This window comes from Sceloporus undulatus, chromosome 2 (genome assembly GCF_019175285.1).
Source record: "Sceloporus undulatus isolate JIND9_A2432 ecotype Alabama chromosome 2, SceUnd_v1.1, whole genome shotgun sequence".
NCBI lineage: Eukaryota > Metazoa > Chordata > Lepidosauria > Squamata > Phrynosomatidae > Sceloporus > Sceloporus undulatus.
Window position 1 is genome coordinate 76,609,898 of NC_056523.1, and position 22,932 is coordinate 76,632,829.

Below are 22,932 nucleotides of genomic sequence, written 5' to 3' on the forward strand. Positions count from 1 at the left end.
AAATAAAGATAAAGAGGGAAAGTGGAAGACAGAGAAACTGATACATTTTAAAAGCAGCTGAAAAAGGAGGATAGAGAATTAATTGGGACCATCCATGCCATGTTGGGACATTTGGAGGGTATGCAAAATTGCATCAAACCATTACCTGCAATAGGGAGTGGACTGAATTGACCCTTCCTTGAACAGGAGATGAGACACTGTCCTCCATCATGCGTGACAAAGCAGGCTAGTTTAGGGGCACAGTACAGGTTGTATGGCATACATAAGGGTTTTCTCCAACAAAAGAGAACAAATGAAAAGCTAATGTGGCTGCCAACATGGGGCCTCAGCACCTCATTCTGTTTAATGGTAAGACTGGCCTGCTCCTCTTAGCACTCTCCGTTTTATTTCTAGGGAAGCATAGAGATCCCACCCTCCCTATGTTCTCTGAGAGTCAGGTGAAGTCCCTCTCCATGACCATATCAGCTCTTATCAGAGCTGTCTTGCAAACTGATCCACGACTGAGGTTTCAAACTGAGCAGAGACAAGAGGGGTCCCTAGGCTTTAAAACATTGCTTGGCCTGCTAGCTCAGGCTCCAGGGCAAATTAGGCAAGACACGTTAGTGTTCATTTCTCTAGCAATGTACCATGGGAGACACCTTGGCTCTGAGCAGGGACCAATGTCTCACTATGCATCTTAGTAGGAGTCTCACAATACACCATTGTGTCATGACTGTACAATAAATTCTAAGACTTCTGCCAGCAATTTATCTGTCCCCTAGTGACCACCTATTCCCCAATGCTGGATGGTGTCCCCATAAATAGCTTATCTTAGCAGGGATATCTCTCTTCCTGGTCTGCTCATCCCAAAACTCAGGCTAATGAAGAAACTTCTGAGGCCTAAACGCAATATAGATGTGGAGGGGGGGGTTTAAAGGGAGAGCAAGAGCAGATAGTACTGCTTAGTTCCTTGTCTATTTCCTTCCATCCTCACTGCCATCTGCAACATCCAGAAAAATCCCAAATACACATCCAGAAAAACTCCAATACAGTACATGTCCGGAAAAATCTCAGTCAAAAATGTATCCATAGTCCTTTGGGCAAAGCAGCCCTGTTCTTTCAGTCAGAAGCAAAATCCTGGTGGGTCACCCGATAGTGGGTTTACATTCATCCGTAAACAATCTGTTAATAAATATATCAGTGGTTCTGTTGTGTCTCTGGGGGTGGAGATCACACTGCTACACATATGCACACAAGTCTTGGAGAATCGTGGGAGTAAGAGGAAAGGGGGCAAATAGTCTGCATTTTGAGAAAAAGCTTTGAGCATGGTGTTCTGCTCCCCCTGCAAGGGGCTTCAGGGGGCTTTCCTTCTCACAGGAAAATGTCTGAGTACCACTGAATCTCACAGCTGGAGGCCATCAGTGTCTAGATTTTAAAAAAGAAATATCTTGGCAGTCAATGGATGGAAATGAATCACAGCTCCTGCCAGCTTTACTTCCCATGGCATAGGGCTTCCAGGATATGGCCTCTCAGTTCATTTGGCCCTTGGAGGCTGGTGCTCCGGTCTTTGGTTGTGCGTTATGGAGGAGGCCAGGGGTGCAGAACTCTCTAGAAGTATCAGGTTCAGTTGCTTCATGTCAACTTTGGAAGAATGGCAGCTAAGTTGCTATGATGACAACACTTCCTGTACAAGCTATATATGAAGGCAGGAATAGAAAAACACCCTCTCCCTCAAACCAGAAGGGCTACACCTTGTCCTGCCTTCTCTTTCTCTGTTTCTCCACCCCTTTCCCCCATACTCCCACCATGCTCCCCCAGCCCTTCCCAGTCACAGAGATCATCCAGCTGTGGTCCTTGAAGGTCACCAAAAGTCTGTGCTCCGGGGTCCTCTCTCCGCGCGGGGAACTTCATGTGTTCTTCGGCTGCGGGCTCTCTTCTTCTCCTCCAGATGCTTCCACTTGTGATTCTTGGCTTTGACACTAAGTGGAGGGGGCAGTGGTGGCTTCCTCTTGGGCTGGTGACTCTTGCGGCTCCATAGTTGCTCACAAATTTGGTCCATGGTGCTGAGGTTGGGATGATCTACCAGCTGCAGGAAGTCTTGGTACCAAAGCTTGCGATGTAAGGGCTGGGTGGGTTCCTCTTCCCAGGAGAGGGAGAGGGACTCGGCCTGCTGGGCATTGAATACTTCAAGCCTGAGGTGCAGCAAACTTTGAGTAAAGCCATGTTCTGTGGCTTGACAGTGGTAGAGGCCAGCATCTTTCCGCTGCACACTGCGCAGCAGGATTCCCCACTCCATCTTGATGACCCGATCATCCAACAACACCTGAAAGTCAACACAAGAAAGAGAAACAGATCTCTAGGAACAGAAATGGAAAACAGAAGCCAAGATGGGTAAAACCAGGACATGTGTGGCCAAACAATATCCAAGTGCAGTCAAGATGGCAAACTGATCACACAAGGAAAGGCTATAGCAGTTTGCTTTTCCCTGAGCCTACTGGGAAGGGAAGGATTCCACCATCTCCTCCTCTCTACTTCCCTCTGCTGCTCAACTGAATACAAACTACTTCTGCACTTTGAACTTTTGTAGCAACTGAAGTAAAATGAGGATAAAGAGGAAAAGTGGGAGGAAGACAGAAAAACTGATACATTTCAAAAGCAGCTGAAAAAGGAGGATAGAGAATTAATTGGGACCATCCATGCCATGTTGGGACATTTGGAGGGTATGCAAAACTGCATCAAACCATTACCTGCAATAAGGAGTGGACTGAATTGGCAGCTGACTCTTCCTTGAACAGGAGATGAGACACTGTCCTCCATCATGCTTGACAAAGCAGGCTAGTTTAGGGGCCCAGAACAAGGCAGGCAATCACCAGGAATCAGGAGAAGGAGAGTCCCACAGATTCTACTATAAGGCGGGGTGGGCAAAGTGTGGCCCATGGACTGCATGCAGTCTTTGAAGCTCATTTTTGTGGCCTCTGAATGCCCCCATCCCATAATTTTTTTAAAAAAAATCAGCTTACTTTTTTGGGTAATTATTGCCCTAAACCATGCAGAAAGCCCCCCATGTGTGAAAATACAAAAAATAAAAACAAAAACCCAACAGCCCCATACCCACAAAAAGTTCTGAATTATGTACTACCCCTGAATATCTCCATCACTTCCTGTCACCATTTAGAGAGGGGCTGCAAAGGAGAGGGGAAGTGTTTGGGCTTATTGTGCAGTTGGAGTGTGGCCTTTTTGGAGCATCTGGGAACATACTGGCGCCTGGCCTCTAAGCAGCTGCCCATCACTTCTGTAACAGATGGGGTCCACTCTCAAGGAGGGCAAATAAGGGGTACAAAAGGAGATAGGAGACAGGGGCTTCTTGGCCCATGCATCGCATAGGCACCTTAAGTGGAATGGCAACAGCAAAGGAGATATGGGAAAGGAATCTTCTTTCAGTCCTGCCCCCTAAAAAACATTTCTGGTGGGGACAAGGAAGAGGGCCTTCTCAGTGACTACTGCCAGATGTGGAACTCTCTCCCCAAGGAGGCTAGCATGGCTTCTTCCTTGCTCTCCTTCCAGCAGAAAGTGGGCTTCAAGGCAATAACTGCAATGGTTTGAGCACTGTTTAATTGACTATAATATTTTGTCTTTTTATTTGTTTTAAATGGTGTTAATTATATGAATAGCTCAATTGCATTTTAGTAATAAATTTAATAATGCCTTTTCTCTATTTTTACTTATGTATGTGCCTTTATCTGTTATTTGAATTTGAATTTTTGTAAACTACTTTAAGTCCTTTTGGGGAAAGCTATTGTATAAATGAATTGATGATGGTGATGATAGTGAGAAAGAAATGCTAAAGTCACTCCTGGAACTTAGCCTCACTTGATTTTGTCAGCCTTGTTTCTAATGGGCTCCAGACAGTCTACACACACACAGAAGACTCATACCTCCTTCCGGGGGGCACTGCTAGTTTTCTGGTAAGTCCATACAATCTGGGCCTGCAGTGATTTAGGAAGGCACTCTAGGAAGGCACTGCTGCCCTCTACTCCATACAGTTTCTTTTCCTGCACACTGTTTCGTTGGGGATCTGTGCAGAAACATCAATGGAATACAGTCAGCAGTGAAGACAAAAAAGGAGAGGACAAGTAGGAGCAAACACAGAGGTCCAGGCTAGAGGCAAAGCCAGATTCAATGCCAGTTGTAGCTCACTAGCTAAAAATGGGCTCAGTTTCTAATGTGTAATCATAAGCATCCTTAGAGAAGAGTATATGTAATCAGGAATTGATTTTGGCTATATGTGGTGCTTCACTCCTTAGAATTCAAAGGATTTCTGTATGCAAGGGAGTACAGTCAGCCCTCCATATCCATGAGTTCTGCATGGATTTAACTAACTATGGCTCAGAAATATATATTGTTACAATTCCAAAAAGCAATCCTTATTTTTGAGCTGTTCACTATTTTACACATCATTTTACTATGCATATAATATATATAATGGGGCTTGAGAATCAATAGATTTTGAAATCCATGGAAAGTCCTGGACCCAAACCCCATCAGATAACAAGGCCCCACTGTAGTTATCTATGGGAACAAGGAGAAACAGAACCTTTCCCATTCTCATGGTGGGCAGACTGATTTTGAGTCACATGTGGTAATAGCATATGTAGACAACTTTGAAAAGTCAAGGGCCAATTTTCTCTTGTCAGTAAACGAGCCACCCCCATGAAATGGTTAAAAAAATTCAAAACTAGAAGTGCTTGGAGTCCCTTTTTAGTCCCATTTTGTATTTGGGGTGTGTGGGGAGCCCAGAGCAAAGCCACCATTCCTGGACACTTCTAGGATCTCAAATTACATTTTTTTTTTTTTTTTGGCCTGGAAATTTACCCTCTAAAGGGTATCAAGGTTTCCTGTGGGAAGTGAAAAAAATAGCCAGGGGCCTCTAGACCACCATTTCCCCATCCTTAGTTCAAAGTATGGATTCTGCTCAGTGGCCTGTTATCATTCCTCCAATATCTTTTTTGATAAAGCAGTATATCCAGTTACAAATATTTAACCTACATGGGAAAAGGAATGGAAGCTGTTAGAAGGAACTACAGTGGGGCCTCGTTATCCATGGGCTTGCTATCTGCAGATTTAAGCATCTGTGGATGGCAAGCCCCCATTGTCCCCACACCACCATTAGGGACAACAGGACCAGGTAAGCTCTCATAGCTTGGGGACAACGGTAGCTTACCTGAAGTCCCATTGTCTCTAATGAAGGTGCGGCCACATGCACGCAATACCATTGGGAACAACGGGGTCTGGCTCTAATGGCAGTGCAGCCACATGCACATGGTGCCATTGGGGAGAACAGGGCTTGAGGTCCTGCAGTTTTTGGTATCTGTGTGAGGGGGTCCATAACAGGTTTCACTGTATATTCAAGCTAACTTCTTTATGTATTCCAAGTCAGGGTATTATTGCACACAATTGCAAAGTAACGACGTGTAGATTCCCCATTTGTTGGAGCCTCTCTGGTTCTGGTGTTAAATTGTGCACATCAGGTTTGTGATAAAGAATGAGTGAGGGTAAGGAATGAGAGAATTTATTGTGGTAGGTCAAAACATTTACTCACTGTACTAACAACTGGAGCCAGTGTGGTATAGTGGTTTGAGCATTGGAATACAACCCTGGGAACCAGCGTTTGCCTGCTCAGTCATCAAAACCTACTGGGTGACCTTGGGCAAGTTACACTCTCTCAGCCTTAGAACAAATCTTGCCAAGAAAACCTCATGATAGGATCACCTTAGGGTCTCCATAAGCTGGAAATAGCTTGAAGGCACACAACAACAAAAAACCAACATCTAATTCAATAAAATAAGGAAATTACACTATCATGACACTGATTTTAATCTTTTATTATGGTGACAGTGGATATACTGAATCTGACATGCACAATGTAGAACAAAGGGTTTAAGCGCACTCACCTCCAGAGCACAACGTATTAGGATCCCCATTCCTCACATCCTGCCGCCGGAACCGCCTATCAGACAGTAGCGAGAAAGAGGACAGACAGAATATTCAGGGAGCAGTGAGTTTTCTACCCTTAGACTGGGGGCTTCTCCAGAGGTTGAGTGGCTACCAGGCCAATTTTCCAGGCAAAGAGCCATAAAGGAAAGGTACTCAAGCCATAACTATGTGGTAATGAGTCTCTTCTATGTGTATCCTGTACTACTACTGCATAGAGTGATGCAGCTGACTGTCATGGCTAGAGCCACAACTTCTCTGCCCTTGGGCTTACTGAAGAATGCTCACAAGCAGAGAAGAATGGATGGTGTTCATGCCAAGCCTGCACATAGAAATGATGCCAGCCTTTTCTTTTGCAGTTCAGTATTATTAAATGCATGTCCAGAAGATGTAGTAAAAACATATACTAAACTTAAAACAGATATGGATGACAGTAAAGAATGGCTCCAGGCACAACAAACAAGCTCTCTCCTCTCCACATTGTCCACTATCAAGAGGAGGACACCCATCAGGCCCTGGGATCTCCTGGCCTGCCATTACCGTTTTGTGTTGTGCATGTAGCGAGTGCAGGTGGTGCCATCCCAGGCACAGTAAGGATCCCTTGCGAGGCAGCATTCTGCACAGGCTTTGCCATAGATCCCACAACGGTGCAAGGGCAACTGGGAAATGGATGTCCTGGAGCCCACGTAGAGCTGTTGCTGTGAAGTGACAAAGTCATGTAGTCTTGTTAAGGTCTACTAAATGTTGAGTAGAGTCACACCTGATTTAATAGGAAGATCCAACCTTGGCCACCTTAATCCAAGGAAGCCTGACACTAGTCTTCTCCAGAGAGATGGAAGACAAGAATTCTCCTTGGTGTGGCATGGAAAATGGTAGCCTGGCCCTAGGGTAATTTGGGACTTCACGGCAATGTCTGATAGATGGAATTGTATAGAAGCAGCCCATTTGTTCTCCATCTGTCAGGGGATTTACAGATTCAAAACCTCAATGGAGAAGTGCTATGTTCTGCGTCTAAATTCCTAGATCCTGTTCGATCAGGGCTTCACAATTTCCCTTGTGCTCCAGTCATCAAGAGTTGGACATTGCCCCCATTTCCCATCAGCCTAAGCACCACAGCATCCTGAATTCACCTGATCTTGTTTGATTTTGGAAGCTAAGTCAGGGATCTCCAGATAGGATTAAGTTTAAAAAAAATCATGCCAGAAGCCCTGGACAGTTGTTGCCACTCAGTGCTAAAAATAAGTGGCTAGCTAGGCCAATGGTCTGACTCAGTATAAGCCAACTTCCTGTGTTCCACATCATGGCCAATGGTGAGCAATGATAACAGCAATACTTCATCAACCACTGTAGTCTTAAATTATGAGAGAATCAAGTCAAACCAGTAACTTCCAAGATAAGGCAATTTAGCAAAAAAAATCCCTTAAATTCGCCAGACAGGAAGACAGCTGTCTACCTGTTAGGAATGGAGGGAGGGGGCACAACATAGAGCCTGAGTATATGTCTGTGGACAAGCAAGAAATGGAACTGGCAGCTATTTTCAAAACAAGACAATTCCATCAGATTTGCTCAGGGACCCTTCCTCAGAAGAAGCCTGCACCTTTCAGCTATGTAAGCCAGGTGCAGAAGTGCAGGACCAGAGGGCTGAAAAGTTACATTTGAAGACTATAACTCCCTGAATCCCTGAGTCAGTATGGCTACTGACTACATTGATTGGAGGATTCTGGCAGTTGTAGTCTGAATGAGTTAACATTCCAAAGCTCTGGTATAGATGGATGTGATAGGATATACCACATGGATATGACAGGATGTATCTGAAGAAGCAGGGACAGCTCCAGCACAATACTGAGGATAAGAACCCACATAAACTTCCTTTCTGAGAAAAAAAATGCATTCCAGCCCCTGTTCAGATCATAATGGAGATCACTCTTTCCCTGGCAGTATTTAATGTAATTAGAAAATGGTCAAAGAAGAACTTCACTTCATCCAAAGAAATATCTGCCTCTCACTAAGCCATTTTATTGTATCACATACCCGCTTGGAAGAGATCTGCATGCTGGTAACTGCAGCAGAGTCCTGTCGATGAGAAAAAAGGAAAGTAACATGACTGGATTGTTGGTAACCTGCATTCCCAGGTCTCCTTCTTAAGGATTGTTCTTTTGCAGTCTGGGAGCAAAGCACCTTCTTAAGGCATCCATGCTACCGCCAGGTTATATCTTTGGTGAAGTCATAAAAGCAGCCAACCATTTTGAAGACAATAAGTCAGCATACAGTGACAATATTTGAGCCACACAGAGAGCTTTACCGCATTGGCTCCTTCGGTTCCGTTCTGAGCATGGAACGGAAGGAGCAGGGACGAGTGCAGAATGAGTGGGGGACGGATTTTACTGCACGCACCCGTCCCTCATTCGTTCCGTTCCCCCTCTCTTCTGTTCTTAATCCGTTCCAGAGGGGGAAATTTTTGAGAACTGTTCTGAACAGTTCTCAAAAAGCGTTCCCTCTGGAACGGAATAGGCAGGGAAGAGAGGGGGAACAGAACGAGTGAGGGACGGGTGTGTGCGGTAAAATCCATCCCCCACTCGTTCTGTTTCCTGCCGGGCCGGGCCGAGAACCTGGTGCGATAAAGCTCAAAGCCTCACAGTACAGGCTTAGTTTGTTTCAGGCCCAGCCCAGCTCCCTCCCTTTGTCCAAACCTACCTTGAACACCTGCAGCTCCTCTAGCAGCAGTTCTTCCATGTTTTGCCAGGTCTCCTTCGGCACAGAGACCACCTTCAAGACTGTGCCAACATCTGCCAGGCAGGGGGGAAAATAAGACAACTAAGTCCAAAAAAGAGGCTGCAGGCAGGCAGAGAATTCCTCTGAAAAACTCAGCAGAATTATTACTCTCCTTTCCCCAATCCCCATCTCCCAGAGAAATTTCCTCAGAGGCCATCTCATGCAAAGACCCACAGCCAGACCATTTAGTTCACACAAAATTGAGTGAGGTCAAAATGTGTTCGCAAGGCTTCTTGGGCAAGGTTTTGCTTCTAGTCTCTGCTACACTCATGGGGGTGGGAAACCATTCCATGTTTCATTTAGATCAGGACATATGCTCCCCACCTGCCCTTGGCAATGAAATACATAAATGTTCCTCAATGCATTGAATAGATGGGTCCTTCTTGATTGCTCCAGCAAGCTGCATGACTTGCTACTGTTTCTCTTGGAGCCCTATTCTCTGATTATATTTTGTATAATCATATGCCAATAAATAAAATCATGAGGAAATATCTGTGACCAGTGGAAGAAACAGATAAACAACGGGGCAAATGAAATGATGGGGCAGGGGTTATGAAATGATATTTTTACATGTTACATTAACCCTCTGCAAACTTTGTCTGGGGTTGTCCCAAAATGGGAACAGGTAACTACTGAGGAAAACTCAGAGGTTAACTCACAAAGATATCAGCAAAAGGTCTCAGAAACATGCATTCCTTTGGCTTCTGAACTAGAGACATCATCATCATGACCGTCATCTGTATCATGCTTTCCCCCCAAAACAGAGGAGTTTATCGCACGGGGCCTAAACCGGTCCCCAGCACATTCTAACGGGGGCGAGCAGGGGCGCGCACGGAATGCGATGGGCACCGGATGGGGACCAAAACGCGACTTTATCGCACGGGGGGACGCCGCCGCCGCGCGTTCCCATTGCGTCCTCATTCGGTTTGCCAGAGGGCGCCATTTCTGGGGACGCTTTGAAACAGTTCCCAGAAATGGCGCCCTCTGGAACAGAATTGGGACGCAATGGGAACTCGCGGCGGCGGCATCCCCCCATGCGATAAAGTCGCATTTTGGGCCCCATCCGGTGCCCATCGCGTTCTGTGCGTGCCCCCGCTCGCCCCCGTTAGAAAGCGCTGGGGACCGGTTTAGGCCCCGTGCGATAAACTTCAGAGACTCAAAGTGGCTTACAGTCTAAAAGCACAGTGCACTTATAAAATGACAATTAAAATGGAATTAAACTATTACAATATTAAAACTGATCATTTGTTTAGACATCCTCTGGAAGGCCATCCTCTGATAGGCAGCTTTATGGAGCAACCAGTGGAAACCTGTCCCTTATTAGAAGGGAAGGAGAGCAGACACACCTGTGCCAATGAAGAGAACATCATAGTGTCCATCTGCAGCTGCCACACGGTCCACTGCAATGCGGGTAAAGCTGTAGCCCACGTTGGTTTGCAAGAAGATAGGTTGATGGCCGTGAGGCAGGACAGGGTTGTACATTAATGGGTGGTTGCGAGCAAACTGGATCACATCATCTGGGAAATCCTTAGTGGAGCTGAAAGTGCCAAAAGTTTTGCTAGGACACTGTGGGGGCAGAGAGAAAAGAGAGGTGAATGTGCAGATCATCTATGCCAAGAAACTTCCAATTATACGCCCTTCCTGTATTCCTGCATTGCTCAACTGCTGTTCTAGAATTTAGGAAAGTTACTCCTTTTGGAACTACAACTCCCAAAATTTCACTGATCATGCTAGGTGGAGGATTCTGGGAATTGTAATCCAAAATGACTTTTTCAAACCTTTGCTCTGCTCCAATTGTACACCATTACAATTCCCCCCATTCTTCCATGCTGATGACCTCTATTTTGAGTCCTGACTCAGATTTCATTTATGTATTATGTCTCTGAAATCCCACAGAATACTGGCAAGATACTGCAATAAAAGCTCAGCACCCTACCCCACCTTTCCCAGCTCTTCATCTCAGCCTGCTCTTACTTTCCTAGACCTGCTATTCCTAAAAGCCTGGTTCTGTGTGTTTCCACATCTCTATAGAGGAAGAAAAAATACCCCGCCTCATTTCATGTTCTGAAGTCTAAGACACATACCATTCCTGGGCGGGGATAAGGGACACGGCCTTGGTAGGACACCCACTGGTAGTTGGGCCCCTCCTTGTGAGCAAAAGGTCCCAAGAAGGCCCTACGGATGTCGTTCATGTGGTAGACACAAACAGCAGAGCCATTAAACACAGTGCTGTGGGGACAGAGTAAAAACAAGAATTACTGGAAACATAAATAAACTGGGAGGAAATATGAAAGGAGCTACATAATGTCATCTCACTTAGAGAGTGGAAAAGTTATCTCTTGAACTACAACTCTCAAAAGTCACCAGCCAGAATGGTCACTGTCTATACTGCTTGGGAGATTTGAAGTGTAGTAATCCAAAAAGTACTTTCTGAATCCATTCTGCACCCACTACATCTGGAAAAACATTTACATTTCTCTAGCCTGGTGGAAAAAATACACCCCGGGCTGAAAAGTAGATTGGGATTTAATTGTTGAATTCTGGGTGATCTGGGGCCCTGAGCAGATGAGCCAGGATAACATGGACCGAGATCATACTATTCTGGCCTAGGTGCTCACCTGGGTTGGTCCCAGGACTGGCATAGAGACGGGTGAGTGTTTACACACTTGTCCTTGCACAGACCTGGGGACTCGCTACCAGCATGCACTCCTTACCTTTCTGCACTGCCACTCCTGTTGAGAAGCCCCCAGTTGCCATGTCTGATGCAGAAATGGGGTGCCTAGCTGCACCCACATGGCTAGGCACCCCATTTCCACATCAGATGTGGTGTCAGGGGGCTTTTCAGTAGGAGCAACATCAACAAAGGTAAGGAGCACATGGGGGCCATTTGAACAGCCAGAGTTTCTAGGAAACTCAGCAGCAAACTAGGGGTCAAACTAACCCAGGGTAAGGGCTGTTTACCCTGGGATCAGATTGGTTCCACCAGATCTGTGTCCAGTCTGCCAGGATCAGAGTTTTGGCCTGTGTCATCCAAACAGGACAATATGAGGCTAGGCCTTTAGGACAGCCCCTATAACTGATCAGCCAGTATTTCTGACTCATACCTGTTTAACAACATGATCTGATTCCCTTGGGAAAAGGTAGAATATAAATTATTATTATTATTATTATTATTATTATTATTATTATTATTATTACTACTACTACTACTCTTCTCCACTTATATTAGGATGCTAAAATGAAGGAAGCTTTGGGTAACCTGGAGTGGACACCAAAATGATTATGAATTCATTTCATGCTTGCCACCAAAAACAAATTCCTACTAAATGTGATCATAGGTACCCCATTCTTTAATTCTGCATGCCCTTTCACAATGTCATTACATTGCTTTAACTGCTGTGGCAACATCCTGTGGGATCCTGGGGTTTGTAGTTTGGTGAGGTTCTAGAGCTCTAAGTACCCCTCTCTAAACTGCAAATCCAGGACTCCATGGGAAGTAATCATAGCTGTTAAAGTGGAATCATTGTGCTATATTTGTGTAGTGTGAAAGGTGTATGCTCTTTGCCTCAGCTCTGGTTGGTCGATGTTGGGATTCTCATAATAAAATCTGGCAAACCTGAAGTTGCCCAGCCTGAAGTAAGGCACTCAATAGTGAATATTATTCTTACCTGGAAGTGGTGAAAACTGCATAAAGCAATGGGTTACGTTTGTCCCTGGTTGGCAGCAGGAAGACATCACCTGAACAGAGCAAGCAGAAGAGGAATGGAAAGAGTCACCAGCTTCTCATCATTCACCCAGAGCATGGCAATCTCCTCCTCATCCAAAGGAAACAGTGGCCTTGCTCAAAAGTGACCTTTTGCTAATCCACCTATCAAAAACCTCATAGAGAAACGAAGCCTCTCTCACTGGTATCTGTTGTGATTCGATAGCAGTTAAGAGATATTACAGTCATTTTTTTTTAGTTGCAGAAAATCATATTGCCAAAGTCTACAAGAATGCACCAGACTTTACAAATTGGTTGCTTAGATTATGAGATTTGGCTATGATTAGGCAGAAGGGGGAGGAGATTAGGAAGCTATAATAGGAAGATATATTAAATATTAAAATTAAGAAATTATAAATTCATATTTTTTCAAAGGAAATTGTGTTTCTTACTGAGATTTGGAAGCAGCAAAGGAAATTGTGTTCCTTATTGAGATTTGGAAGCAGGTTTTAAAAGATAATGTGAAAGAAGTCTGGTTTTAGCATGAAAATTATTGCACAGGATTGAAACTATAATTATCATCATCAACATATTTTTTTAAATGGTTTTTCCAGGTCATGATATTCTTCTGAAAAACCTTTGCCCAGTGGTCTGGCTTTCTATTGGAACAACTGGTTGTCCATTTATTCACCAAACTATGTGTGTCCAAAACAGGGGCAGTGAAACTATGGCCCTCCACATCTGGTCAGACTGTGCCAGATGTTCTGGCCTACAGCTCTCAGAATCTCTCACCAATGAACATGCTATCTGGGGCTTCTGGGAAGTTGTAAGCTAAAATATCTGAAGGATGGGGCAGCCCAAGATCTGAGCAAGGAGGAGCTTCATCCCAGAATAGGGTGAATACTTCAGAATAGCTTCACCCCAGAATAGGCAAGTGTGTCACTATTTAGACGACAAATCTCCTATGGTAGAGGCCACAAGTTTCACCACTCCAGTCTAGAAAGTGAGAGACATTAATGTAGCATTTAGTTCTCTTCTGTGGTGGGGAAATAAAAATAAAGCAACATGACCCCCCTGCATCACTACTGCTTCCTGGCTACAACTTCCTTTTTCTGAGATGTCACTGATTCAGGTGAAAGCCAGTCCCAGCAATATTTGGGTCCCTTGGGTCCAGCCCAGCCCAGCCCCTCGCACAGCTACAGTCACTCACGGAGCTGGTCAAAGTAGGTGTCACTCCCATCACTACCCTGCACAGCACACACCAGCCGGGCCTTCAGAAAGGTTGTCCATTTATTCACCAGGCTCCTCTGCCCACCCATGTCATTCTGCAAGGAGAGGAAGATATCAGTTAAAGAGCCACCCAGCCATCTTCTCCCTGCCTTATCTCCACATTTCAGTCTCTTTCCTCCAGCTACTCTTGCCTCCATCTGGCTGCTGCCACAGAACATGATTCACAAGAAGGCCAACTTACTCATGGTCCAACAAGGGGCTCAAACATTTGCAAGGTAGAAAGGTCTAAGAGTGGGACTTGAAAAGCACTCCTGAAATCCTCCAACCACCACAGCCAATGTTAGACGATATTGGGAGTTGCGGTCCAAAGATACTGAACTTTTCCAAGCTCTGGTGCTTTACCAGCCTAGCTAAGATAAACACTTCCCCAAATCCTGGTAGCAGAACAGCTGTCACAAGCTTCATTGGCCTAAGATAAATGCCACTGTTTGTCTCAAGCACCACTGCAAGCCTCTGCCCTTTTGCTCAGTTTCCTCTCAGCCAGAGCAAGGTTTCTCTCCCCCCCCTCCCCCACACAACCCTTCTTGACTGCTAGCAACCTGACTGGTCCTTGCCTTCCTCCTCTCATGCACCCTTCCCCAGGAATCTTGTTCACTCTCAGCAGGCACAGAATTCTCACCCTGCAAATCTGGCCAATGCGGGCAAAGGTCTGCTTTCCCAGCCCTTGGGATCCCTCCACGGCCGTTTCCCGGAAGAAAAAGAAGATCTTGTCGTCATCTGGGTTCTCGCTTTCCGGGATCCAGAAGACATCAATAAACTTAGGCTCTTGTGTCAGAAAGATGGAAGAGAACGTCAGTGAAGCACAAGTCAAGGAGATGGTCGTTCTTACTGATACTGACATTTGGAGGTGACTTCACCAGGGAGTGGGGATAGAGAAAGATAAGCAGGAACTGGGAAGAAGTGCAGTCAACTTGCTTCCCAATTCCTAGCTTCTCCTCTAACTTAGCCCAAAACTCGACAATGAACAATGTTTTCTCATAGCTCTTTTAAAGGAGAAATTAGGCCTGACATGTGAGGCCCACAATCAGGATCACCAGAGCTTTCAAATAATAACAGTGCTGAGACTTATAAAACTTTCTTCTACTGCATGAGACAGTTAGGCTACATAGCTTAAGATTCCACCTACTAGAATAGGTAAAGGCTCTCTAGAACAACAACCTTTCTTATTATCCACTACACCAACAGTGGACAATGTGTGACCCTCCACATGTTCATAAGATAGCAATTCCCATCATCCCTAGCCAGTATGGTCTATAATGAGGGATGCTAGCAACTGCATCCAACATCATCTCATATTCCCCATCCCTGCTTTTACTAGAAATTTCAGGAAATGAATCTAGGTCCATCGGCATGCAAACAAAAGGCATACAAAGCTCTCAGTCATATCTGTGTGTATGTGTGTGTACATGGGTATGTAGATGCACATGTGAAAAATTGGTAGGGGGCTGTGCCCAGTATCCCACTATTTTCTTAATTAAAATCTCCTGTGAATCTTCATAAGGGAGAGAAGACAAATGCAGATGCTGTACCTATCTTTCCTCTATATAGAACAACTTAACATAGTAATTTTTAAAAAGTCTTTGGACTGCAGTGCCCAGAACTCCAGCCAGCATGGTCAGCTTAGTGCATTTTGGGCATTGTAATCCAAAATTTGTAGTCCAAGCTTTGAAACGAAATAATTTAGGAAGAACTAATTTAGTTTGGGAAAAGGCTACAAGGGGAATTGGTCAAAATATTTTTTCCACAGGTGATGTCCCCTGATCTTTCAAACAGCAATATGGAGCCCTTAATGAGTTAAATAGAACACAAAAGGACAACCAAGCAAAAACCTCAAAGAAAATGGTACTGTAGTTAAAGATCTCCCTCATTGTGTCTAGCAACTTGGCCTTTGTCAGCCTTCATGCCCACGATGGATGAGGAATCGTCCACTTGGAATCTGACCACTAGATGGCAGCCTCCATTCACAAGTCTCTCTAAACAGCCACAAGGGATCTGACTGAAGCAAAACTGACAAGAGTTGTCAGGAACTATAGTTTTGTCTGGTATCTAAAGGACAATTTTCTTCTAGATCTAACAACCACTGAGTCAACAGGGTAAGAAAAATAGCAATAGCTTCCTGTTGCCCTTTTTCTTACCCTGTTGAATGAAATGAAAAAAACCCCAACAACAACGCCCTGACTTTGCAATTTCTGACCCATTTCAAGGATGCTCTTGCACCCCTCACTGACCATTGAGCCATCGGGAGTCATGCTGCTCTGTACGAATGGAAGGTCTAGAGCCCAGGCTGCGGAAGATGGTAAAGTCCCGGCCCATCAGGTCAGTAGCCACACCAGAATAAAGCTCTTCACCTGGCCACAAAAGATCAAAGAACAACAACTATGTATTGATTTATCAGTTACATTTATAACCTGTTTTTACTCCAATGAACTTGCATGGCTTTTTATCCCCACAACAGCCCTATGAGAAAGGTCAGGTTGACAGAAAGTGACAGTCCCAGGGTTACTCAGGGAACTCTTTGGCTCGGTGAGCACTAGAATCTCCCACCCCAGGCCAGAACACTGGCTTATTCTTTATATATTTCAGAAATTTATAAGCTGCCTTTTAAGGTAAACCTCAAGGCACCAAAGACATTTATTTCTTTGCTTATTTATAAGATCTATAAAGATCACATTTTTATTATAAACAAATCTCAAAGAAGTTTTCCACTCCCCACAGACAGGATACACTAAGGGCTAGGTTGAGGGAAGGACTGGAACATGTTGGATGCAACATGGATAGCAGAGCAGTGGTCTGCCAAGATCCCAATACTGTAGCTGCATATTGGCCGGGAAAGCGCCATATTCCTTTCTCAAATAAATGGCCATGTGTCTATGGGAGGCAAAAACCTTGCATTTTGAGGACATCCTGCACAATCAGGACTATTAGACAGAATGATGTAATGGCCTCAAGCACTTGATACTGATGGTCAGCAGTGGTAGCCCTCTGATCATTCCTCCTGGCCATTCCCCTCTGTCATGCATGTTTCTGTTCTGGGTCCCTTAAACCAGTTTTTATGAAAATGTTTGAATTACATAAAGAAGTATAACCGTATGACAAGTACATATGGAATACAAAGAACATTGCTACTACAGTATATCAGTAAGAAAATATAATAAACTGGTATGATACTTTTTTGGGATGAGCTTGTCACAAACTAGGATGTCACTGAAGGCAGAAGAATACTAGAAGGAAGATTTCCAAAATGAATGTGGGGGATCAACAGTTTTCCACTCCACTGCAATAAGGACTGGTACTATATTCGGGTTCCGTTGGTTACAGTTGTTGGTTTTTTCCCTGGAAACCTTCCAGGAGCTGGCAGCTGAAGGCTGAAGGACTGGCACCAGTCCATGGATCATCACTTTGAGCAGAACTGTCTTAAGCCATCTAGCTGACTTCAGAGATGGCAGAGGACAGTATCCCACTTCAACCAGTGTTGAAGTAAGAATCAGTTGCCACCCCAGTCTGCTTTTGTACATGCAGAGGTTATGGGGTCATCTTTGCCTCAGGTAGTGAAATGTCTTGGGCCAGACCTTCACAGCATTTTTCTGATGTTATTAATAACCAGGGAAAGGAAGGCACATGGGTTGCTTACCTGCAAGCACTGAGGCAGCCATGTGGCGTGGGTCATAAGGGCTCTTGCCTTTGCCATCCTCCAAGCTCCTGAGGTCCAGTTTAAATACCGAGTCCTAGAAAAGGAGAAAGACAGAAACAAACATGTTTACAATAAGAGCCTGACTGGAACATCTGCAGCTCTTTTAGCTCTCTACCTCTGGCTTCAGCTTCAGCCCTTACACATCTCAGTGTGTAACTGAATGTGTAAATGAAGTATGTAAATGAAACACTTTATCCTAGAAGGACTTACCTCCATACGTTGTCCAACTTCTGCAAACCCACAGATGGGGTGAAAGGCCCCTGTACCACAGGTATACAGGTGTGTGCGGTTGTAGAGGTGCAGAATCTTCACAAAGTTCATACACTCAGCCTACAAAATGAAGCAAGAGCAGCAATTGTTACACAGCAATTTCAGGATGTGTCTTTCTGACTTATCAAAGAGAAACTGTAAAATAAAGAGAATGAAAGGACAGGTGGATGGGCACAGAAATAAATATATAGATCAGGGTCTCTTTCACATAGCACAAATATAGCTTTAACTTTGATACAACTTTAACTTCCATGACTTTATCCTATGGAATCCAGGGATTTGTAGTTTAGGGAGGGATACTTAGAATTCTCTGTCAGAGAGCTTTAACAAGCTATAAACCCCAGGATTATGTAGGATGGGGCTGTGATATTTAAAGTGGTATGAAAGTGTTATAATTCTGTTGTGTGAAAGAGACATATTACTGCAAGGCATCAACAGAACTACTAAACAGGGAGCTGAGGGCTTAGATGGCTGCCAGCAACAAGGGAGCTGAAAGCAAGGATGATTTCTCCATTTCTAGTCAATTACATTCCATCTCATGGCTCCATCCAAATTCTTATTTCAGATGTGCTTCCCTTTCCTTGCCAGAAAGAACATCCTGTGGGGGAGACAAAACTGGGAATAGACGAGCAAGGTGTCAAAAGAAGTGTATAAGATTGCTGCCCCACTCGGTGTCGGCATGTGTTATGTCAGTCCTTTCCTTACTCCTGGGCATCCTCCCCTGACATTGCTGGAATGCCAAAGCCTGTGGGAGCCTCTCATTACATTCAGGACTGTGCTACAATTCCTCTCTGGCTGGGCAGGAATGCCAGGTGCCATGATGTCTATGGCTGGTAGGAATTCTTGTTAATATTTCACCTCCAACCTCTTTCAGCAGCAGAGGGCACTGCTGAACTCAGAGGGTCTACAGACCTGCCAATAATATGCATCATCCAAGGGGTTAGGAGAGCTGGAGGAGGGCAGGGAGATGCTGTGCCTCTCCCCAGAAGACACAAAGACCCCAGTTCAGTTCATTCTTCTCGCAAAGCAACATGCAGGGCCAGACCCTCCCTTCCAGAGCCTGTCAGGAGAGGGACATCTGTTTGACTTGCTGCTGAGCACAATTAGCCGCCAACAGATCACTTCTGCCTGGACAGCTCATTAAAAAGTGGCTGATTGTTCAAATATCTGGAATAGCTCAGGCAGAAGTGAAACTTTCTTCATGATGAATGGGCAAGAAAAGACAGAGTGTGAAAAAAAAAATCTTTGGACTATGACTTCCAGAATTCTCCATCTAGCATAGCCATACTGGCTGAGGGATTCTGGGAACTGCAGTAAAAAAAGTAACATTTTGAGTAAGCATGGGCTGGGGGGGGGGGGGAGAGTTTGGCAACATTGTAGGGAAGAAGAAAATCAAGGCTCTATCCAGAACCATCAGGCACTTTGAAAGAAAAATTAAGCAAAAATAGTAAACCATGAGTTGTTTTTGTTGAGTGCCTTCAAGTCATTTCTGACTTACAGAGACCCAAAGATGAACCTATTGCAAGGTGTCTTTTTTTTTGTGCAAGATTTGTTCAGAAGGGTTTTGCTTTTGCCTTCCTCAGAGGATGATAGAGTATGGTTTGCGAGAGAGTATGGGTTTCCATGGTTGAGTGGGGATTTGAATCCTGGTCTCCAGAATTATAGTTTGGCTCTCAAACCACTACCCATGCTGACTCTCAATAAACCACCATGCCACCCTAAAACTCCCACTCTCCTTTGATTTTGGAAGCGAAGCAAGATATGTCCTGGTTAGTTTTTGGTGGTGTGTTTTTGTTTTTTTGTTTTTTTTAAGGAAGATCTCCAGGTATCTCCTGGCAAAGCCAGGAAAGAATACTGCCTGAAACTCCAGAGAATCATTTCTGTCACTAAGCGCTGACAATAACAGGCTTAATGGATCAATGGTTTGAGACAGCTTTCCAGGTTCCAACTGGATAATAGGACTGGGGCAGAGCTTTCTCCTCTTGGTCTTTTTTTTTTAAGGCAATTTCAGAAGGTGAAGCCAAGGCAAACAAGGGCTGAAGAGAGTTGAATGGAAGGCTAATTCCCCAACGACCCACTGCTGCACGTGGCTGTCATTCACAAGGAAAACACAGCAGCAACAGCAGGAAGCAAGCAAGCATGCAGAAATACATGTGGGGCAGCAGAGAAGGAGGTAGGAAGAGTCAGTGTGGTGCTTAGAGAGATTTTCTTTCCCTCTTTAATCTTCCGCACCATCCTGGAACAGGTTCAGGGCACTGGGCAAACAGTGGGTTGGGTTGGAGAGACAGGAAACACCTTCCTTATGGGTTTTTTTTTGTTTGTTTTTTTGGGGGGGGGGGCTATGTGGCCATGTTCTATAAGATTTTCTTCCTGACATTTCGCCAGCATCTGTGGCTGACATCTTCAGAGAAGATGTTTCCATTGATGGAATCAGTGGTAGCTGTTGGTTTCCATGGACTCTTTCACACTACACAAAGATAGCACTATGCTTCTACATTAATTGCCATGGTTCCACCCTATGAAATCCTGGGATTCACCATTTAGGGAGGGGCAGAGATCTCTAGTGCTGCATCGAACTGCAAATCCCAGGATTCCACTGGATGCATCTGTGGCTCTTCAGGTGGAACCACACACACTGTTCTAATTGTGTAGTGCACAAGAGTTGTGAACTCATTCCAAGGTTTAGTCTGAATTTTGAAGGCCTGTCCAAGGTGCTCCACCTTATCCTCAAGATAAGTTCAACAATTCTGGCAGCTGATTTACCTTTCAAACTAAAATCTGAGAGTGGATTCCTGCTCTACCAACAGAGAAGCCAATAGTGACTACTAGAAGTAGCTCCATCAACAGAATGGAAAGGCTGGCTTTTGCCCATGATTTCATACCTCTTTTGCCACATGTGGACACAGTTGAGACTGAGGTATATCATTCTCTCCCCCTGATGCTGTTACAACAGCACCACAGCAATAAGAACAGTGATGCTGAATCGAACAACACAATGCTCATAGCATAGGAGCACCAGCATGGCCTAATGGTTTGGGCACTGAACTATGACTAGGGACCAAGGTTCAATTTCCTGCTTGGCCATAAAACCCACTGGGAGACCTTGGGCAAGCCACATGCTCTCAGCCTCAGGGGAAGGCAATGGCAAACCTCCTCCGAACAAATCTTGCCAAGAAAACCCCAACTCTCCTCTTTTACCTTAGGGTTGACGTAAGTCAGAAATGACTTGAAGGTACACAATTAACAACTATGTAGGTACATATGGGCATCCTGAAGTAGATAGTGTTCTGCTAGATTAAAAATTATATCTTCAACAGACAATATAAACACGGCATCACTGGTGACAATGGACATCTGCATAAAGTCAACCTGAACAGGAAAGGAGGTTCAGATAATGAATAAAAAGGAAGAGGTGAGGAAATAGCTGGGAAGAGGGATAGCATGGAGACATCATTATATCCAGACTAATCAAGAGATGGTTTCTGTTGGTTTTTTTGATGCTATTATCAGTGACTGGTGAGGTTAAGGGAGGGGGGACAAGTCTGGTCATTCCTTTAGTTTAGTTACACAGGAGGGGAACTGAAAATGCACATAATGAAATGTGAACAATTTGACTCCAATACCCGATAGCCAGCTTTCTCATTTAGGTCAAGCAAAAATTAAATCTAAGAAGAGGGACAGTGTTCAATATACACAAAGCGTTTGGCTTCCCTTACACCATTGGCCTGTCCAGCTGCCTAGCTAATGGGAAAAGAAAATGAGCCAGACACAAACATGGAGGATCAATGCATGGGGATGGGGCAGATGTTCCAGCCTGGCTGTCTTAGCACCTCTCCCAGAGACTGGACACGCACCACTAAGCTTCTTCTGAATGCCTCCCTGCCTATATTCCTCAAGCCATCCATCACAGGCATGAAAGGTCCTAGGAAAGTATAATGTGGTAAATAACCCCTTGTGGCACAGTCCCTAAGGCCAAGCTGGGAATGACTGTGCTTTTCACACCACACAGTATGAACTGAGTCATGTCACAGGTTAAGTTTAGGTTGTAGTTCAGTGATACAGCACATGCTTTGCAATGCAAATGGCCCTGTGTTCAATCCTTGGCACCGAACTGGAATAGCCCCTAGCCTGAATCTCTGAACAGCCACTATAGACTAGAGAAAGGAAACAAGTGGCCCTCCTGATGTTGCTGGACTGCAACACCTATAGTCCCTCACCAGTGGCTATGCTGGCTAGGGCTGATGGATGTTACTGTTCACCAATATGTGGAGGGCCACACATTCCCCCATCCCTGATGTTGACAATAGCTAGCAGTGTGGACGAACGGGAGGAAAAAGCAGGCTGCACATTGGGCACTAAGGTTGAGCTTTAAAAAAAGATATATTGTTTCTCATCTAGTCAAATATACAAGCAGTGCATGAAGTGTATGGCAGGGCTATTTTCTCTATTCTTTATAAACACACAGAGAGAGGGGGGGGAGCGCAAAATGTATCCTAGTGCACCCCACCTGTTAACCCAAGAATTCACCACATTCCTTTCCCTCTCGCACTCTCCAACCCATATTCTCAGCATTCATCCTCTCACAAACCTCTTAGCCTCACAGCCCTCCTTTCCCCTCTTCATTTACATTGCTGTTCATCCAGAGGGTGCTATCTTGTAGCTTAGGTTCCTGTAATGCTTAACCTCAATTCTCTAATATCAAATTTGTAGTGCTGAATTTAAATGAACATCCACCATAAAGAAAGCTGAGCTCCAAAGTAGCTGGACTCTTTTCTAGCCCTGTTAGAGCCAGTATGATCCTCTCCTCAAGAGCCTACATTGGGGTGAGCACTCCATGTGCCCCATGATCCTTTTCTCACAGCTGAAGAGACATTGGGAGTTTTGCCCTCCTCTGGTGATAATTGCTCTGCCCCTGGATCATTTGCACAACAAAAGAGGAGAGGGTCCATTATTTATTCTCTGCAGATGCCTCTCATGTAAGATTTGCTCTCAGCATGGAACTTACACTGTGGCATTCAAATGGAAAGGTAACAAGTCAGGGAGAGTCTTACTATGCTATAAATCAGACTTGTTTAATGGAGACCCGCTGCAGTTGCAAAAGTTACTCTGCTATGGAAAAGAGGCAAGAGGATGGTGATTACATTGTCAGAAAGTGCAGGACTATCAACCAGGCTTGGCCCTGACATTGGGCAGTCAGACAGCTAACTACTCAAGCAGCAGATTTACAGAATCATCT

The 22,932-nt window shown here is 44.7% G+C and overlaps 1 protein-coding gene across 4 annotated transcripts in view; it reads right to left on the reverse strand.

Annotated features, from left to right (window-relative positions):
- SEMA3B (semaphorin 3B) overlaps nt 1–22,932 on the reverse strand; it is a 108,575-nt gene continuing 85,643 nt past the window's right edge. For all 4 annotated transcript variants that reach the window (XM_042451882.1, XM_042451884.1, XM_042451883.1 and 1 more), the window contains 14 exons: nt 17,637–17,756; nt 17,367–17,460; nt 15,964–16,083; nt 14,355–14,500; nt 13,656–13,770; nt 12,411–12,480; nt 10,827–10,971; nt 10,089–10,308; nt 8,665–8,756; nt 8,002–8,043; nt 6,511–6,668; nt 5,931–5,986; nt 3,915–4,054; nt 1–2,302 (listed from right to left, as the gene is read on the reverse strand). In XM_042451882.1, the coding sequence (XP_042307816.1) occupies nt 1,841–2,302; nt 3,915–4,054; nt 5,931–5,986; nt 6,511–6,668; nt 8,002–8,043; nt 8,665–8,756; nt 10,089–10,308; nt 10,827–10,971; nt 12,411–12,480; nt 13,656–13,770; nt 14,355–14,500; nt 15,964–16,083; nt 17,367–17,460; nt 17,637–17,756 (1,980 nt within the window). In that variant the 3' untranslated portion in view covers nt 1–1,840. The remainder of the gene's footprint in view (nt 2,303–3,914; nt 4,055–5,930; nt 5,987–6,510; nt 6,669–8,001; nt 8,044–8,664; nt 8,757–10,088; nt 10,309–10,826; nt 10,972–12,410; nt 12,481–13,655; nt 13,771–14,354; nt 14,501–15,963; nt 16,084–17,366; nt 17,461–17,636; nt 17,757–22,932) is intronic.